Raw genomic sequence first — 17,602 nt, 5'->3', positions numbered from 1 at the left:
AGTGGGATCGGTCAAAGGAGAAATTATTGAGGGTGAGGACAAGTTCTCCCAGCCAAAGGAGGACTGGTTAGTTCTATTGTCCAGAAAAAAAAACCAAAAAGGTCTTTGAGGTCTCCATATAGGGATGGAGGTATATAGGGATTGGATATCCATGATAAACATGAGGCAATCAAGTTCAGGGAACTGGAAGCTGTTGACATAGACGGTGTGTGAACTGTCCCGGATGTTGGTGGGCAGGGACTGGACCGGGGGATCAAAACAGATTCAAAGTAAGGGGAGACCAATTTGGTGGGGCAGGAGCACACAGACATAATGGGTCTGCTGGGACAATTGAGTTTGCGGATCTTGTGTGAGAGATAAAAATGAGTGGTGCAGGGTTGAGAAACAATAAAGTTGGAAACCATGCCAGGATGGTGACTGGAAGTAATGAGTTCAGAGATGGTGCATGATACAGTGATTTGTTGAGTTTTGGTGGGATTCTGTTGGAGAGGTAATTAAGAGGAGGTGACTAAGAGTTGTCGTCTGGCTTCAGACAGATAGAGGTCCGTGCGCCAGACCACAACAGTATCACCCTTGTCTGCAGATTTGATGGTGAGGTTGGGATTAGTGTGGAGAGAGTTTAGGGCCAGGCATTCTGAGGAGGTGAGATTGGAATGAGTGAGGGGACTAGAGAAGTCGATACGGTTGATGTCACAGCGAAAGCTATAAATATAAAGGTCCAGAGCAGACAGAAGTCTGGAACGAGGTGTCCAGGAGGAGCAAGAATGTTTAAAGTAGGAGAAGAGGGGAGTGGGGAGTGGAGTATTGTAGTCTGGAAGTAGCCATGGACATGGAGCTTACAGAAGAAGTGTTCAGCATCATGGCATGCATGGAACTCGTTCAGGTGTGGATGAAGGAGGAAGAAGGTGACACCTCAGAAGGCTCCAGAAGGTTGGAGGGTATGGTGGAGACCAGGCAGGGGGAGATTCAATGGGGTGGAGAGTGTCGGGGAGGGGAGGAGGATGAGGTGGATCAGGGGATAGAGGGTAGGAAGGATCCAATTTTCACAGTAATTTTTATAAAACATTGAAAGACTTTAAAGTATTACCTCTCATGAATGCAATGTTATTTCCGAAAATGTAAGATATGAAATTTGCTAGTTGACTGGCATAAGACCAAATCTCATTCTCATTCCCAAACGAAGCTATGATTTCTATGCACATCATCTTCTGAGAGTTCTGGGAGGCAAATCCTTTCATAGATTAGACATGGTAAAATATTGTGAGACACAATATAACTGGGTGTGCAGGCTCCCTTTTGGTTTTCTGGCCATTCATAATTCTGGGATATGTTTGCAATCTCTCTGTCTAATAAACCTCTAAGTACTCTCCCTTCATGACGCTTTACATAAAGAGCCAAAACTAAACACTGTCCTTGTGGGAAATCTTGTCCCCAAAAATGGTACTATAGGTATTGGATTTGTTTCCACTACCTGCTCAATCAAATGGTTATAACCTTTCCTCGTCATTATCTCAAAGACATATTTCCAAGAGTCTGGTGCTCAGGGTTTAAGATCTGAATATTTGCCATTTCAAGTCCACAACACCACTATCTCAGCTGATTATTTTAAAAAAATTCAAGTCTATCCTCACGTTATCCCTCAATGCTGCTACGAGGAAGAAACCAAATGCAGATCAGATACTCCTTTCAGTCTGCAAAGGTAAGTCTGAGCTTCAAGCAAAGTGTCACACTCTAAGTCCCACCATCACACTGTCTCTTCTGTCTTTAACCTTCTTTCCAGGCACCAGAATCAAGGATTTCCCCAATGATGTAGGATGATTCACAATGACACAGATGTCGCAGAAAAAGTGGTACATCCACAAAGTCTCTTACCAATCTTTATAAATGCACCATAGGCAGTATCTAATCTAGATGCATCACATCTTAGAATGGTAACTGCTCTGCCTAAGACGATAAGAAATTGCAAACAGTTCTGAATGCAGCTCAGTTTATTAGAGTATTTTATCAATAGGAAGGAAACCATCTTTGAAACTAGATTCATATTTTCCAAGCACATGTGCCTTCTGCTCGACACAAATGGAGAGGAAAGTGTGTGACAAGAGTAGGATGGGTGATCTGATATGTTAGCAGCTTTCCAGAAACAGTGAGAGATATAGACAATCAATGGTGGGGAAGTTAATTTGTGAGATGGCCCAAGCTGAGTTAACAATCCTCTGCTGCTTCAAGCACTTTCGGGCTGATTAGTTCTCATACTAAGCTGTGATGGATCCATACAGGAAAATTTCTATGTTGCATTAGCAGAGATTGGCAAGAGACCTTGTATACACGCCAAATTTCTTCAGGCTTCTGAGAAAGAAAAGCCAATTGTTGGCTTCTTTGGTCTTAATATTCCTATGGTTGGCTCAGAACTGGTTATTAGTGGTATTTACTGCTAGACGCTCTCCACCATCTCCATCTCAGTACCACTGATATATAGTTTCCTAAAGTCAATGGTCAGTTTCTTTGTTGTGTTTACACTGAGTGAGAGAGCATTATCCTGACACCATGCCTTCAGAGTTTTTCTCTCCTTCCTGTATTCAGCCTCGTCACTGTTTGTAATCTGGTCTACAATGGCGGTGTCATCTGCAGCTTTGTTGAGTTAGAGGAATGGTTAGCCACACAATCTATAGGGTGTATGGCAAGACGTTTAGTTTGCGTACCGGAATCAAGGATAATCACTGAGGTAGTGATGTCACCAATTCTTACTGCTTGTGCTCTGCAGGTCAGGAAGTCTAGGACACAGTTGGAGAGGGACAGTGCTGATACCTATGTATCAGAGTTTTAAAAATAACCACCTCAAGGCTATTGGAGCATTGTACAGTTCATCAATCACTAACCTCACATCCTCCTTTCTGAAAACACATATCACCAAATTCAAGAATAGCTTCGTTCCCACTGTTTTTGGATTATTTAATGGACCTCCAATATGCAAAAGGTGTTCTCATAAAGCAATCTCAATATGTCCTGACACTTTTTTCTGTAGTACTCTGTTCTATTTTGCATGGCCTTTTACAAGATGACTTTGTCTGGATAGCACACGAAACTAATTATTTCAATAAATCTTGATGTAGGTGACAATAATCAACAATTCACAATCCAAATCAATTCAACACAAGCTTAAGGAAAACCACTTCATCTCCCTTGGGCATGCTGTAGTACTCGGTATTCAACAATGAATTTAATAATTTCAATAAACCATTCCTTTTCTTCTCGCTCCCCCCAGAGATGATGATCTCTTATCTTATATATTTAATTGTTTTCTATCTCATATTCTGCTTTTAAAATTGTTGGTAACTTGATAACTTTGGACTGAACCCCACAGAGACATCCTTTTGTCTTCCCTACCCTTAAAATTGCTTATCCTCTTACTTTTCCCAATTGAAATGAAGAGCCCTAATCTGAAAATGTCAATCCTGTTTATCTTCCCCTTGATGCTGTTTGGCCTGCTGAGTGCTTACAGTATTCTCAGTAGAGGAAGACAAATGGTTGATCTTAATTTTAATGGCAGAGAGGTTCATGAACTTCTTAGAGATTCAACTCATTTGTAATTCTGAAGAGAAGATGAGAGTCACCTTTGCAGTCTGGATGATGCTGGCATTCTAAACTTATTCAGAAGATGACTGAGGATCTAATAATCCTGAGGACCTGGCAATGAATGACAGACTGCTGTACAACATAAACATTTGAGTCTGAAGGAAGGAGATTTTGAGCTTTTCCAGAGCAATGGAGAGGGTGAGAAGATGACAGTTTAAACCTTAACCAAGCAATTCAAGGATGAAAAACAGGGCAATTGAGCAATCTAAAAAATTGATAAAGGAATCATGCAGAACTTAGAACCATCTGAGAATATACTTTCAAGCGAACTTGAGGACGTCTCCTTCCCGACTCCATGAAAACTATCATAAAGTGCACAGATAAAGGGATGGCAAAATACCCTGAAGATGGAAAGTGATGCAAAGTTAGATGTTTTCTTCCCATTGACACAATGGGAAGAAACAATAGTCTTGTGAGATGGAAGATCAAGGCGATGGCCTAACTGTGAGTTGATTTATAAGGGCATGGATAGATAGACATTGAACTCAGAAGAATAAAATGAATAAAGTTCAGGGAGGAAAGCAGTGCTAGTGTCTTGGTTTGAAATTTAATATAATATTTGATACAAAGAAAAGAATTAAGAACTTCAAGTAGACACAAGAAGAAAACTATCTGCAGGAAGACAAAGAGAGCATGTTAATATATGTTGACATGGCAGATTCTCACAAAGTGTTGGAAGAGAAGTCAATAAAATAATAAGGGAGTTGAAGAGATTAATCTAGGGAGGTCAAAAGAGAAATATTTATGCTTTTAATAGCTTTAAGAGATACAAGATGCTTTAATAAAGTTCTTAAATCATTTTATTTGATAGATTCTTCAACAATTCATTACAAGATTGTTGACCTTCGTTTTTCCACATATTTAAGCATCATATTGACAACATGTCAATTAATCCAACTGCATTTGAAGCATAATAAATACTAGTGTGAGCAGAAAAAACAAGTACCACTGCTTCATTACTCCAATGACACAAATTTGATTCCAATCTCTAGAGTTGAATGAGTGGAGTTTGCAAGTTATCTTTGGGCTTGTTGTTTCACATATCCCAAAGACATGCTAGTAGGTTTACTTCTGCTGTTCGTAAGTGGCAGAAGAATTGAAGTGAGTTTTGGCACGAGGGGATAGATTAGAGACAAACAAAAGGGGGAGCAGGTATGGGCCAGATGGGCTCCTTCATAATAAGTACATAACAAATCTCATATGTTGAGATTAATTCCACAACATGCATAACAATTAGAAAATTCAATATTCAAACAACAAATGGTTGATATTAAACATTGATATAAACAAGTCTGTTTATTGAAAACATACCTGCTTCTTGGAAGAAACATCGACTCCTTGATGAATACGGAGCCAGACAAGAGTATGTACCAACAGGTTCCAATATCATCAGGGCTAGCACAGAGAGAAGAAAAATAACTAACACAGAAGAGGAAAATGGGAACATGCTCTGATAAAATAAACTGCACTGACACAAACAGATTTACACAGATGTGTATTAAAGCCTACTGAAGCAAGTTTTTGTGTATTAGTATAGCACAGTCTATTGGTTAAATCAATTGGCATAACACATGAACATTAACATATATTTTTAACATAGTTATGTTAAGAGTTCAAACAGCTAGAAATAAGGATGGAAAATTTGGAAATGCTCAGTTGGTTAGACAGTTTTTGTGGAGATTTCACAGATGCTAAATATTTCCAGCATTTTCTTTTAATTTCAAATTTCTGGTATTTGCATATTTTTCACATTAAGACAAATCAAGTCGTCAAATTTGTTATCATTTGATTGCATAAGAGCAACCCAACGAAACAGCGTTCTGCAATCCACTATGCTAAACATGCAGACACAAAACCACACATACAGACATATAATACAGATACAGGATACATATAAATAAATAAATGTTGTGATTTTAAATGAGTCTCGGGTGGTTAGTGTGAGCAGTTCCTTTGGTCGTTCACCATTCTCACTGCCCGTGGGAAGAAGCTGTTCCTCAGCCTGGTGGTGCTGGCTCTGATACTCCTGCATCTCTTTCCTGATGGGAGCAGCTGAAAAATGCTGTATGCAAGTTGGAAGGAGTCCTCGATGATTTTGTGTGCCCTCTTCAAACAACGATCCCAGTAGATCACGTCGATGGAGGCAGGAGACTCCAGTGATCCTCTCTCCCACTCTCATGGTCCTGTGGATTGACCTCCGATCCATTTCTCTGCAGCATCCACACTACACTGTGATGCAGCTGGCCAGGACACTCTTGATAGAACTCCTGTAGAAGGTGGACATAATGATGGCTGGTAGCCTTGCCCAGTTTGATCTTCTCAGGAAGTGCATTCACTGTTGTGCCTTCCTGACAAGTAAGGAGATGTTGCATGCCCACAATAGGTCCAAGGAACCTAGTGCTCTCTACTCTCTCCACAACAGAGTTATTAATGTGTAGTGGAGGAGGAAGGGGAGCCAGCTTCACAGAAACCAGAAAAGTCAATGTTAATGTCATCTGGCTGGAGAGTGCCCAGACAGAAAATCAGGTGTTGTTCCTCTAATGTATTGTTGGTCTTGGTGGGACAGTACATAGGCCGTGGACAGACATACGAGTATGGGAGTGTGACACAGAACTGAAATGGTTGGCTTCTGGGAGGTCTTTGTCACTGGTGTGGATGGAATGAAGGTGTCACATTTCCACCCCTATCTCCTCCTCACCATGGCCCAGGGCCCCAAACAGTTCAAATGAAGCAACACTTCACTTATGTATCCTCAGGATAGATTTACTGCATCCGGTGCTCCCTTTGTGGCCTTCTCTATATCAGAGAGACAGGGTACAGATTGGAAGATTGCTTCGCTGAGCACCTTCGCTCCATTCGCACTAGTGACAGAGACTTTCCAGTAGCCAACCATTTCAGTTCTGTGTCACACTCCCAGGCTCACATAACTGTCCGTGACCTTATATACTGTCCCACCAAGACCACCTGAAAATTGAAGCAACAATACCTGATTTTCCATCTGGTACTCTCCAGCAGATGGCACTAATATAGACTTTCCAGTTTTTGTGAACCTGCTCTCCTCTTACCCCTCCCTTTCCCCTTTCCAGTTCTCCTCCCTCTCTCCCTCCTCCCCTTGATCGCTGCTGACCCCTCTCTCCCTTCTTCACCTATCACCTCCTGCCTTTGCAAACCCACCTCCCCCTATTCTTTTGTGTGGATGCCTGCCGACATTTTTCCATACTTTGATGAAAGGCACTAGCTCAAAATGTCAGCTATATAAAGGACACTGATTGGCCTGTTAAGGTCTTCAGCTTTGTGTTTTTACTTATTACTCTCGCATCCCATCACGAAATTTTCCACCTCCTTTCTGTAGTGCGACTCATCGTTGTTGTTGAGGAGGCCGACTACTGTTGTGTCATCTGCAAATTTGATGACACGGTTTGGAGCTGGATCTGTTAATGAATGATGGCCAAATTCTGAATATAACAACAATAATTTTTACCAAATTTACAACACTCAGCATCATTTCATACCAATCTTTTCCATATCTCTCCCCACCACTGAATTTTAACAAAGACATTTACTCTGACCTGCACCACCAACCCAACATGAATTCCTAGGACAAGGATTTGTTGTGCCATGAACAGCACAAATTCCTGTGCCCCAGTATGTGAAGACTGATATTGGGTGGGCAGAGGCGAATGATGTTGACACCCAGTAATGTTATGTCTTAGGTGAAGGACATTGCTGGAAACCATTAGTACTTCCTCAATATGTTGAAATACTGGCCAATTCTTAAAGTCTCTCTCAATGCCTCCTCTTCTATGCAATAGAGCTGCTGTGTTCACTTCTGTTTGCAGAGGTTTGGTATGACATCAGAAACCTTGGCAAATTTCTACAGATGTGTGGTAGAAAATGTGCTGACCGGCTGCATCACGGTCTGGTATGGGGACACCAATACCCCTGAGTGTAAAGTAGTGGACACAGCCCAGCACACCACAAGCAAAACCATCCCCACCAGCAAGAACATCTGCAGGGAATGCTGCCATTGGAGAGGAGCAACAATCGGTATGGATCCACACCACCCAGCACACACTCAGTTCTCACTGCTACCATCAGGAAAGAAGAATAGGTGCCACAAGACCTGGACAACCAGGTTCAGGAACAGCTGCTACCACTCCACCATCAGACTCCTCAACAACACATTCAATCAGAGACAAATAAGAACTCTTATTTTTGTACTTTATTGATTTTTAAATTCTCTTTATACAGTCAGTTTGTTTACATTTCATTATCTATTCACAGTTCTTCATTTGTTTACATGTATATGTTGTGTACAGTTCTTTTTGCACCACCAATAAGTGTTAATTCTGCCTTGCTCACAGGAAAAAGAATCTCAGGGTTGTTTGTGATGTCAATTACGTACTCTGAAATAAACCTGAAATCTGTTTGTTCGATGGCACACTCCCTAACCAGAAGAACACACTATGGTGAACAGTTCAAGGCCCAGTAACCATTTTTTGTTTGTTTTCACAGAGAAAATTTAAGGCTAAGGAAAATTTTGTCATCAAACATAAAAAGTCATGCATCACAGATACAACCCCTTTGACTCAACTTGTCAATGCCAGTTGGGTTATCCAACTGAGCTAGTCTCATTTGCCCACATTGCTCTGAATCTTTCCTAGCTAAGTAACTCATTTCTTTGAAATGGACGACCTCTGCGGCTTCATCTGGCAGATTCCATCGCCTCCCACAGTTCTCAGGGTGCAAGTCTGAGCTGCTCATCTCACCGCCAAAGAACTGCACAGCTTGTCCTGGCCCACCATACACCCTTACTCAATGCTCCCTCTCTACATCTAGGTATGGATTAATTATTCCTGCAGAGGGCAGGAGTTTGCAGCAGACTTTTGGCAGAGCAGCATGCAGCAGATGGTGGGGGGGGGGAGGGAGGGGGGGGGGGGGCCTTCACAGCATGTCTATTGCTCTGCAATTTGCAGGGTAGGGTTTTGGACCAACTTCCCAGCACTGCACCATTGTCAGTAACGTATTATTGTTTTTATATTGATCCCTTTAAGCTACGATTCCATTCGTGATTTAGTTCTAGGAATGCCTCCTGGGTGTTAACTAGCAGTGCACTGCACAGTGGAAATGCTTTTGCATGAAATTGCTGCAATTATACTGTCCTATGATAACAGCTCACTGTCTCCGTTCCTTAATTCATACTGGAAAAATCACCATGCTCTAACAAAATGCACTTACCGACTTGAAAGTGACTAATCTTTGTCATAAACATACAACTATGATAACATTAAAGTAATAAGGGCAGAATGTTTCATTGAAAGACTGAAAGTCAAGAGCTGCAACCTTACCTACCAAAAACAACTCTAGTCTTTAACCCAAATTCACCTGAGTTTGTAATAAGTACAGGTAGTTAAGGAATACATTGGTGTTAAATATGTTGCATCTATTTTCAGAATAGTGGATTATTTGGCAGACAGTCTTCCCTTCCAAAGATAGATGGTATTGTTTATGGTGCAAAACTCTACTTAGACTGTTAGCCAAGTGTCATAGCTTAAAAAAAATATTTTAGCAAGATTAAATAAGATGTATGGTACTAAACTCAGAATAATTCAGAGAGACTATGCAGATTTTACAAAACAAATTTATCTTGGGAAAAGTAGTGCTGACATGTATAAATGAAGAAACTGGAATAATAATTCTTAAAAATGCTCTGCGCAGAATGAGGCCATTTGGCCCATCTTTCCAGTTCTTGCTCTTTCAAAGAGCAATTCAATAGAACCACTTTCCTTCTTACATTGTTGTTCAGTTATTTTATTTCAAATTTTAGGTACATACTCATTTTTTACTAGATTTTCTTCAACTGCCGATTAAGTGTATGATTTTAGATTATAAAACAAATGAAATAAAAAACAATTTCTGCACATCCTCCTGGATTTTTGACAATTAATTCCATTCTTTGGTTTCTAGAACTACTGCTGCCCCTATTCAAGTTAATGGAACTGAATTTGAAGCAGAGTTGCTACCATTACTCTCACAAAACCAACTGTGGGTGAATTTTAATCTATTTAAACAAGTTAGCAAACAACATCCAAATTATTTCTGAAATCAAATCCAAGAAGCTGACCGTCATCACTTCAGGATTGAAACACTTAATTTTACTAAATTTGCACTGTGTACTGGGAGAAATCTGGCTTACAGGAAGATGTACAAAAATATTTCATCCTGTTAGTAAAGGAAGGCAAATAGAATAAATGAATAAATGAAAATTTTTCAAGAGAAAATGAATTGACAAATATTGAAAGAGAACACAGTCAGAAAGTTTAATGAAACAGAAAAGAGTTACTTTACCGCTGCTCTTACAACTCTTATGGATGAAGGAACACTTTAAAAATTAAACAGAGCGTCATCAAGCACTTAAAAGATCAAGGCAATATTTATAGAATATTGATGCATCTTGAGGATTTTTCCCCCATATTTTATATTTGGAAGATATAATTCCAAAATTAAAGGCATTTACTTACTAGTATAGGACTTCATTTGCTTCATGCCTTTCATATCTGACAGTTTCGCACATTAATCTGTAACAGAAAAATAAAGTTTTTTTTTCTCTGCCAAATAGTGATGGGCAATTTTTTTTTCAAATAAAGCTTCCTAAATTACTCATGCTATAATTACAAAACATAAAAATGTGAAATTTGGGAGCCAAACAAAAAGAGATACAAGTTCAAGGATCAATTGCATCTATGAAAGACTAAACAGAGCTTTATATTTTTGACATTTACCCTTTTGAGGAACAAAACCCAGAAGGATAAACAAGACTATTTTGCGTGAAAGGATGGCAAAATTATGGTATTATTCTCTTCAAGGTAAAGTTAATAGACAGCAAGTTTTCTATCCAAATTGGAGAGATATCAATGCAAAAACATAGTTATTGATGGATTTGTAATAATGAACAAATAAAACTGAGATAGAATAGCCACTCCAAAAAGTGTACTTAGAAATCAAAATGTGCTCAGATGGTTTATGCAAGAGACAAAAATTGCATAAGAAATTTAACACTATTAAAAAATAAGTCAATGAAGCAATGAAAACAACATAGAACAAAAAATACTGAAACCAAAAAATGTCAAAACGTTGAAGATAAAGAATCTTAAAAAAAAGACAACTTCAATAAATGACACCAAGAAATAAACATCCCAAAGCAACAATATCAACTGCCCAAATGGATAACACCTCATTTGAACAGTGTCCCATCAAATAATCCATAAAAAGTCCTAATCTGACTCCTCATCTATGGATGCAAACATATTGTTCCTACATTTCCAAAAATATTCAAATCAAAAAGTTCTCCAGGGTTTTCCCTTTCACCTCTTTATACTGGCTATATCCCTTTCACACTCTCACAGTCAAGGATCCCTTTGCCTTTACCATGCTGTCTGGCCTGCCAGGTTCTTCCAGTAGTTTATTTTTGTTCTAGGTTACAGTATCTACAGTTTCTTGCATTTCCCTCTTGATAAAGTTTTAGTCTGAATAAAAATATAACTTTTTTTCACAACTGTATTTTTTTTAAATTTAGAGATTCAGCCCTTTTTCCTCATGAGCCCACACTGCCCAAATACACCCATGTGACCAAATAACCTACTGACCTCATACATATTTGGATTGTGGGTGGAAACCAGAAGACCCAGAGGAAACCCATGCAGACACGGGGAGAACATGCAAACTCCTTATAAGCAGTGCTGGATTCGAACCCAGGTTGCTGCCGCGCCAATAATATTGGGCTAATCACCACACTAATTTTGCCACCTTACATTCATTCATCAAGTTCCAAGAGCAGAAGAAGAAAAATTATATTTTCACTTAAGAGAATGATTAAGAAAATACTGGAAAAAAATCATGAAAAGCTCTGTATGAACTTTTAATTCATAGGAATGATCACATGCAGTTCAAATTTAACAATGTAGAATTTAAGGTTACTACAATGTTAAAATATTCACTACAAATTACTCTCCAAGTAAGTGAAAACTGTTCTTGCCAACAAGGCAATAGGAAGACTGAATCCAGGTCAAACAGGATAAGAGAGATTTGCAGTTAGAATCATACAGCATGAAACAGGCCCTGTGGCCCAGCTTGCTCATGCTGATCAAATTGGCATTCTGGGAGAGTCCCATTTGCCTGCACTGGGTCCATATCCTTTCTAAGCCCTTCCTATCCATATATCAGTTCTGAAGGTCAGAGCTACTGTGCGTGACTTCCACCAGTAAGATTTTTTTTTTAAACTCAGTAAAAGTTTCAGAGTCTTAAGCAATATTTATTTTATGGTCTTGTGATCATGTGTGTGCAAATAATGTTCTCAAATCTACACATCAAGTGTACTCTGGTTGTATTGTTATTTTCTACTTCTAGTGTGTACTATCTACTGGTGCTGATATCAACTACAACGCTGCCAAAGATTCAACCTGATATCTCAGCGATTGAAAAAAATTCTAGCTATCAGCATTCTATATGCTACAAGAGATCAAGTTACTGCACTATTATGCTTCCATCCTGTTGCTATTCATTATTATACAACATCCAATCAAAATTTGACACATCTGTAAGGCTTATTTGAGGATACAGCAAGCAAAGTTGATAGAGAACCTGTAAATGCAGAGTATCTGGATTTTGAGAAGGTGTAAAAGCCTGGTGCCCAAAATAAAAGTTTGCGCCGTTGGATGAAGGTTCTCAGTATAGACTGAAGACATGATAATTGATCAGAAAAGAAATAAGGTTATAGGCAGAAAATAAAGTTTGCAACAGGAAGATGGGTATAAAGCAGCTTAAATAATATCAAGACAGTCTTAATTATTGGGAAAGAAGGCAGAATGAGTTTTGTAGAGTTGGCAGACTATGAAATTAGAGATCTTGGTTCTCAAGCATCCAAAAAAGATGAGGATTTTTGAAGTAAATAACTGAGATAGGAAAAGGAACACGTAAATGCAGCATTTTTTTTCCTTTTTAGGGTGATCCGCTGATAATAAAATGAGACCTTAAAGTACTGAAAATTTCATACATGTCTGAATCCACAAAAAGAGAACTTCCACAGCACATCCCATCACTTTGTAGTTGCCAAGTTCCAAAGATTTGAATAAATCTTAGCTCCTTGATCTGGCTGAGTTCCAATAGTCAATATCAAGTGCAAAATCTACTGAGAATGTACTTCTAAAATCCATATATAGCCTTCAATTTTAAAAAAATCAGATGCCATGCTTTCACTAAATTCTTAAAAATATAAAAACACCATGAGATCAATCGATCAAAAGCAACATGCTGACAACTAAGTAAATATTATCCTTATAAAATAGGTAAAAACTACTGCAGTGAACAAAACAGTTTACATTCTCCTGAAATTTCACTCTTACCTGAGTTGATGTTCTCTTAAGTTTGACAGTGCTTCCATTCCATGAAGATAGGAATAAACTATCTCCAAATCCTGCAAAAACAATAATCAAAAATAATTTGTTATTTAATATAACTGTCAAAATTTCATTAGTAACTTTGGTTATGGTTATTTTTCATCTGTTAAATGTTGATATGAAGAGATTATCATTTGGAAAATTATATAGCATAAGGAACTATTTCATTTTTTTTCCAGATTGACCATCTATACTTTTTCAACCAGATAAAGAGAATAAAGCACAAATTCCCTTTCAGAATCTATCTTTAGAGTGCTGCACTTTCAAAGCTTTCCCCCAATTAGACCTCATAAAATTAATTTTTACATTTTTAAATTTAAACATACAAAATAGAAGCTAAATACATAAAATATTAAACATTAAGAATTATACTGTAAGAGTCCCCAGTACCAAGGTATTCTATGCACATACATTCTGGGAATTCAGGAGTCTGATGGCCTGGGGTAAAAACTGTTGCCCAATTTGGATATATGGTCCCTAGTGCTGCAGTACCTCCTACCAGATGGCACAAGGTCCACAAGTTTCGGCCCACAAATCCATACCACAATTTATACCCAATTAATCTTCAGCGCCCCCCCATATGTTTTGAATGGTGGGAGGAAACCAGAACCCCTGGGGAAAACCTGGGGAGACACGGGGAGAATGTACAAACTCCTGACAGACAGCGAAGGATTCAAATCCTGACCTGATCGCTGGCACTGTAAAGGCATTGCACAAACCGCTACGCCAACTGTGGTAAATATTTTCCTATTACATATATTAGTCCAATAAAGAATATTTCCAGTGCTGCAAGAATTTTTCACAATTATTTTTTTTAAATACCATAAGTGGTCCTAAGATTAGTCTGCTGGAAATGATGGGAAGCTTGGGGCAAACAGTCCAGTTCCTGTTTCACCCAGCCTCCCCAACCTGAATTGCCATTTGTTCTCTCCTCAGACGCAATTTTACTTGATACAGATACATCGATGGAATCTTGCAAGGCTACTTGATGCTAGAGGCCTCAGCACCAAATTCCTATGGCCCCTCAGTCTGAATACCATGGCATGTTTTGAAAGATAGCAAAGTTAGAACTTTAACAAGTCACCTTTATTTATCATTCACACCATGCTCACACTGTAAAGACAAGATTAGCATTTCTTCAGGACCACGGAGCATATTTATAGAAACTTAAGATAGAAGTTAAACACATAAAATATTAAATATTAAGATGGTACCAAGGTATTCTATGCACATATGTTCTGGAAATTCAGGAGTATGATGGCCTCAGGGAAAAAAACTGTTGCCCAATCTGGACATATGGGCCCTAGTGCTGCAGAAGGGTGAACAGTTTACTTGAGGGGTTTGTGGAGTCATTCACAATGTTTATTGCCTTTCGCCAGCATTGAGTGTTGTAGATGTCCTTCATGGTTGGAAGGACATCCCAATGATGCTTTCCGCTGTCATCATTCAAACTGCCAAGGAATTGAAATGCTTAACTGTTTCTGATGTTCAGAAAGATTTAAACATTAATAAAATTGATGTAAATTATGAAAAAAAAAACCTACTTGATAAAGCTTATTGAAATTCAGGCTACTTAATCGTTAAAAAAGGAAAAATATGAAAATGATTTCATTTAAAGTCACCTGCTCCCATTCTGCAATAGAACAATCCCATTCAAACGGCAATTGTTTTAGTGTCTTTTTTAGTGGCAAATCTGGACATTCAATACAAACTTTCATGTAAGAATTATGGGGAATTCCAGCAAAACTGAACTTTTACTGCTAAATTGCACAATTAAGTCCAAAGACACAGCACAGTGACAGGTGATGCACCACTTGTCATGAAGTAAGCCCTGGACTCCCAACAGGTTCCCCAAACCCCAAGACTTGATTTTCCATGGGGTAACATTGCTCAATGTCCTTTAGAATCACAAGGAACAGTCAATATATCTCAGTCCATCAATGCAAAGCTATTAACATGAAATATTTAAAAAGACTTAACTAAATTTGCTAAAAATATCCATTTCAAAAAACATGGCTTTCACAACCCAAGGTCATTTCTGAACTACTCTAAATCATTGGGAAAGTAATGTCACAATAAAAGGTACAAATATAAAGTGTACAATATAAATTTTTATTCTTGTTTGTAGATCATGGTGTTTTAAAATTGCGAAAAGGAAAATTACTGAATACTATTTCAATCACCAATATTACCATTCAGTCTTGTGCAAATTACTTGAACCAAGTAATATACAGTCATCATATTCACACTTTGCATCATCTTTACATTTCTTCCATAAAGATAAAAGTAAACATGGAAATATTCTAAGAGTGATTTAGCAGTCTTCACACATTGGAAATCTGGGCAGCTGTTTGAGACAAGGGAAGAATTCTTGTATAGAAAAGAGCCTTTTTATTCAAGGTTGGAATTTTTACCTAAAATTAAAGCCAAGAAGCTTGACAGCATAACCACCTGGCTTACAGGATAACATTATTTGAAAAGTACCCAAATGAACTCTCAGCCAAGCATAGCATGTCCAGTTTTAAACAGTGAACATAAAGTTACTATGTTAATATTTGTACAATTACATTAGATCTGTAATTGCTCCATAAACAAAATCAAGTCAAAATTTAACAGCACTGTATTAAAATGTCAGGTATTGTTAAATACCAAAAAGGCAAGCAACATGCCATCACAAAATCTGACAACTAAAACTATTGATGTTGAACACAGTGGATCAAGCTTCAACTGTATTTCTATTTCAAAATGTTTCCACATTAAAAGATTGGAATGACATATCAAACTATAAATGAGTTAGTCGTTTTTCAGGATCACCATACCAATCGATTGGTATGGTGACAGGTGGCAGGGGATGATGATTAAAAAATGGAAGTCTGTAACTTGTGGTGTACTGTGATCCTTGCTGCTCCAAGTTATGAATACCAGCCTTTTGGATACTACATACTTATGAACGAGCATTTGGGAGACCGACAGGAGGATGAGGATAGATTTACCACTGCTACAGTTATCCTTTGAAGGGTGGGAATGGGGCATTTCTGTGTGCCACACTCACTCACTCACTAAACCAGTGAGGCCAGCTGGCAGCAGTCTGTCCCAACACGGTTGTTTTCATGATCCTCTTCCAAACACTTTTTTTGTTCATTTCTGACTTATGAATAATTTGGGTCATGAACAGAACCCTCTTGTAACCTGGGGACTTCCTTCATATATTAAAAACATAAATATAAATGGAGGAGGTATAAATAGCAACTTGGCAGTTGACCTGAAAATTGCTAGTGTTTGTGAATAGTGAAGGATAAAGCAGAATACAGATCAGTTGGAAAGTTGGGTGGAGCTTTGCCTGATGGGATTCAACCCAAACAAATATGAGGTGATGGATTTTTGGAAGTCAAAAAACAGTTGTACATATACAGTGAATAGAAGTGCCTCTGGCAATAAAAACCTAGGGATCCAAGTTTACTGTTCCTTGAAAATGGCAGCACCAGTAGATAGTTTTCTTTTTTCTTTGGCTTGGCTTCACGGACGAAGATTTATGGAGGGGGTAAAAGTCCACGTCAGCTGCAGGCTCGTTTGTGGCTGACAAGTCCGATGCGGGACAGGCAGACACAGTTGCAGCGGCTGCAGGGGAAAATTGGTTGGTTGGGGTTGGGTGTTGGGTTTTTCCTCCTTTGCCTTTTGTCAGTGAGGTGGGCTCTGCGGTCTTCTTCAAAGGAGGTTGCTGCCCGCCAAACTGTGAGGCGCCAAGATGCACGGTTTGAGGCGATATCAGCCCACTGGCGGTGGTCAATGTGGCAGGCACCAAGAGATTTCTTTAGGCAGTCCTTGTACCTTTTCTTTGGTGCACCTCTGTCACAGTGGCCAGTGGAGAGCTCGCCATATAACACGATCTTGGGAAGGCGATGGTCCTCCATTCTGGAGACGTGACCCATCCAGCGCAGCTGGATCTTCAGCAGCGTGGACTCGATGCTGTCGACCTCTGCCATCTCGAGTACTTCGACGTTAGGGATGAAAGCGCTCCAATGGATGTTGAGGATGGAGCGGAGACAACGCTGGTGGAAGCGTTCTAGGAGCCGTAGGTGATGCCGGTAGAGGACCCATGATTTGGAGCCGAACAGGAGTGTGGGTATGACAACGGCTCTGTATAAGCTTATCTTTGTGAGGTTTTTCAGTTGGTTGTTTTTCCAGACTCTTTTGTGTAGTCTTCCAAAGGCGCTATTTGCCTTGGCGAGCCATGAAAGACCCCAACAATGAAGACGCTGTTTACATCCGGTACCGCACGGATGGCAGTCTCTTCAATCTGAGGCGCCTGCAAGCTCACACCAAGACACAAGAGAAACTTGTCCGTGAACTACTCTTTGCAGACGATGCCGCTTTAGTTGCCCATTCAGAGCCAGCTCTTCAGCGCTTGACGTCCTGCTTTGCGGAAACTGCCAAAATGTTTGGCCTGGAAGTCAGCCTGAAGAAAACTGAGGTCCTCCATCAGCCAGCTCCCCACCATGACTACCAGCCCCCCC

The 17,602-nt window shown here is 39.3% G+C and overlaps 1 protein-coding gene across 7 annotated transcripts in view; it reads right to left on the bottom strand.

The window, feature by feature from the left end:
* Positions 1–17,602, bottom strand: part of rapgef2b (Rap guanine nucleotide exchange factor 2b) — a 370,696-nt gene that overhangs the window by 238,175 nt on the left and 114,919 nt on the right. For all 7 annotated transcript variants that reach the window (XR_011354029.1, XM_069926253.1, XM_069926247.1 and 4 more), the window contains exons 2-4: positions 13,035–13,105; positions 10,155–10,211; positions 4,945–5,028 (exon numbers count right to left, since the gene is read on the bottom strand). Coding sequence is in view for 6 of the 7 variants with exons in the window: in XM_069926253.1 (XP_069782354.1) it covers positions 4,945–5,028; positions 10,155–10,211; positions 13,035–13,105 (212 nt within the window). In the remaining variant the exon portion in view is untranslated. The remainder of the gene's footprint in view (positions 1–4,944; positions 5,029–10,154; positions 10,212–13,034; positions 13,106–17,602) is intronic.

This window comes from Narcine bancroftii, chromosome 3 (assembly GCF_036971445.1).
Source record: "Narcine bancroftii isolate sNarBan1 chromosome 3, sNarBan1.hap1, whole genome shotgun sequence".
NCBI classification, from domain to species: Eukaryota; Metazoa; Chordata; class Chondrichthyes; order Torpediniformes; family Narcinidae; genus Narcine; species Narcine bancroftii.
Note: the sequence above shows the minus strand (reverse complement) of the source record. Positions and strands in the feature narration are given on the sequence as shown.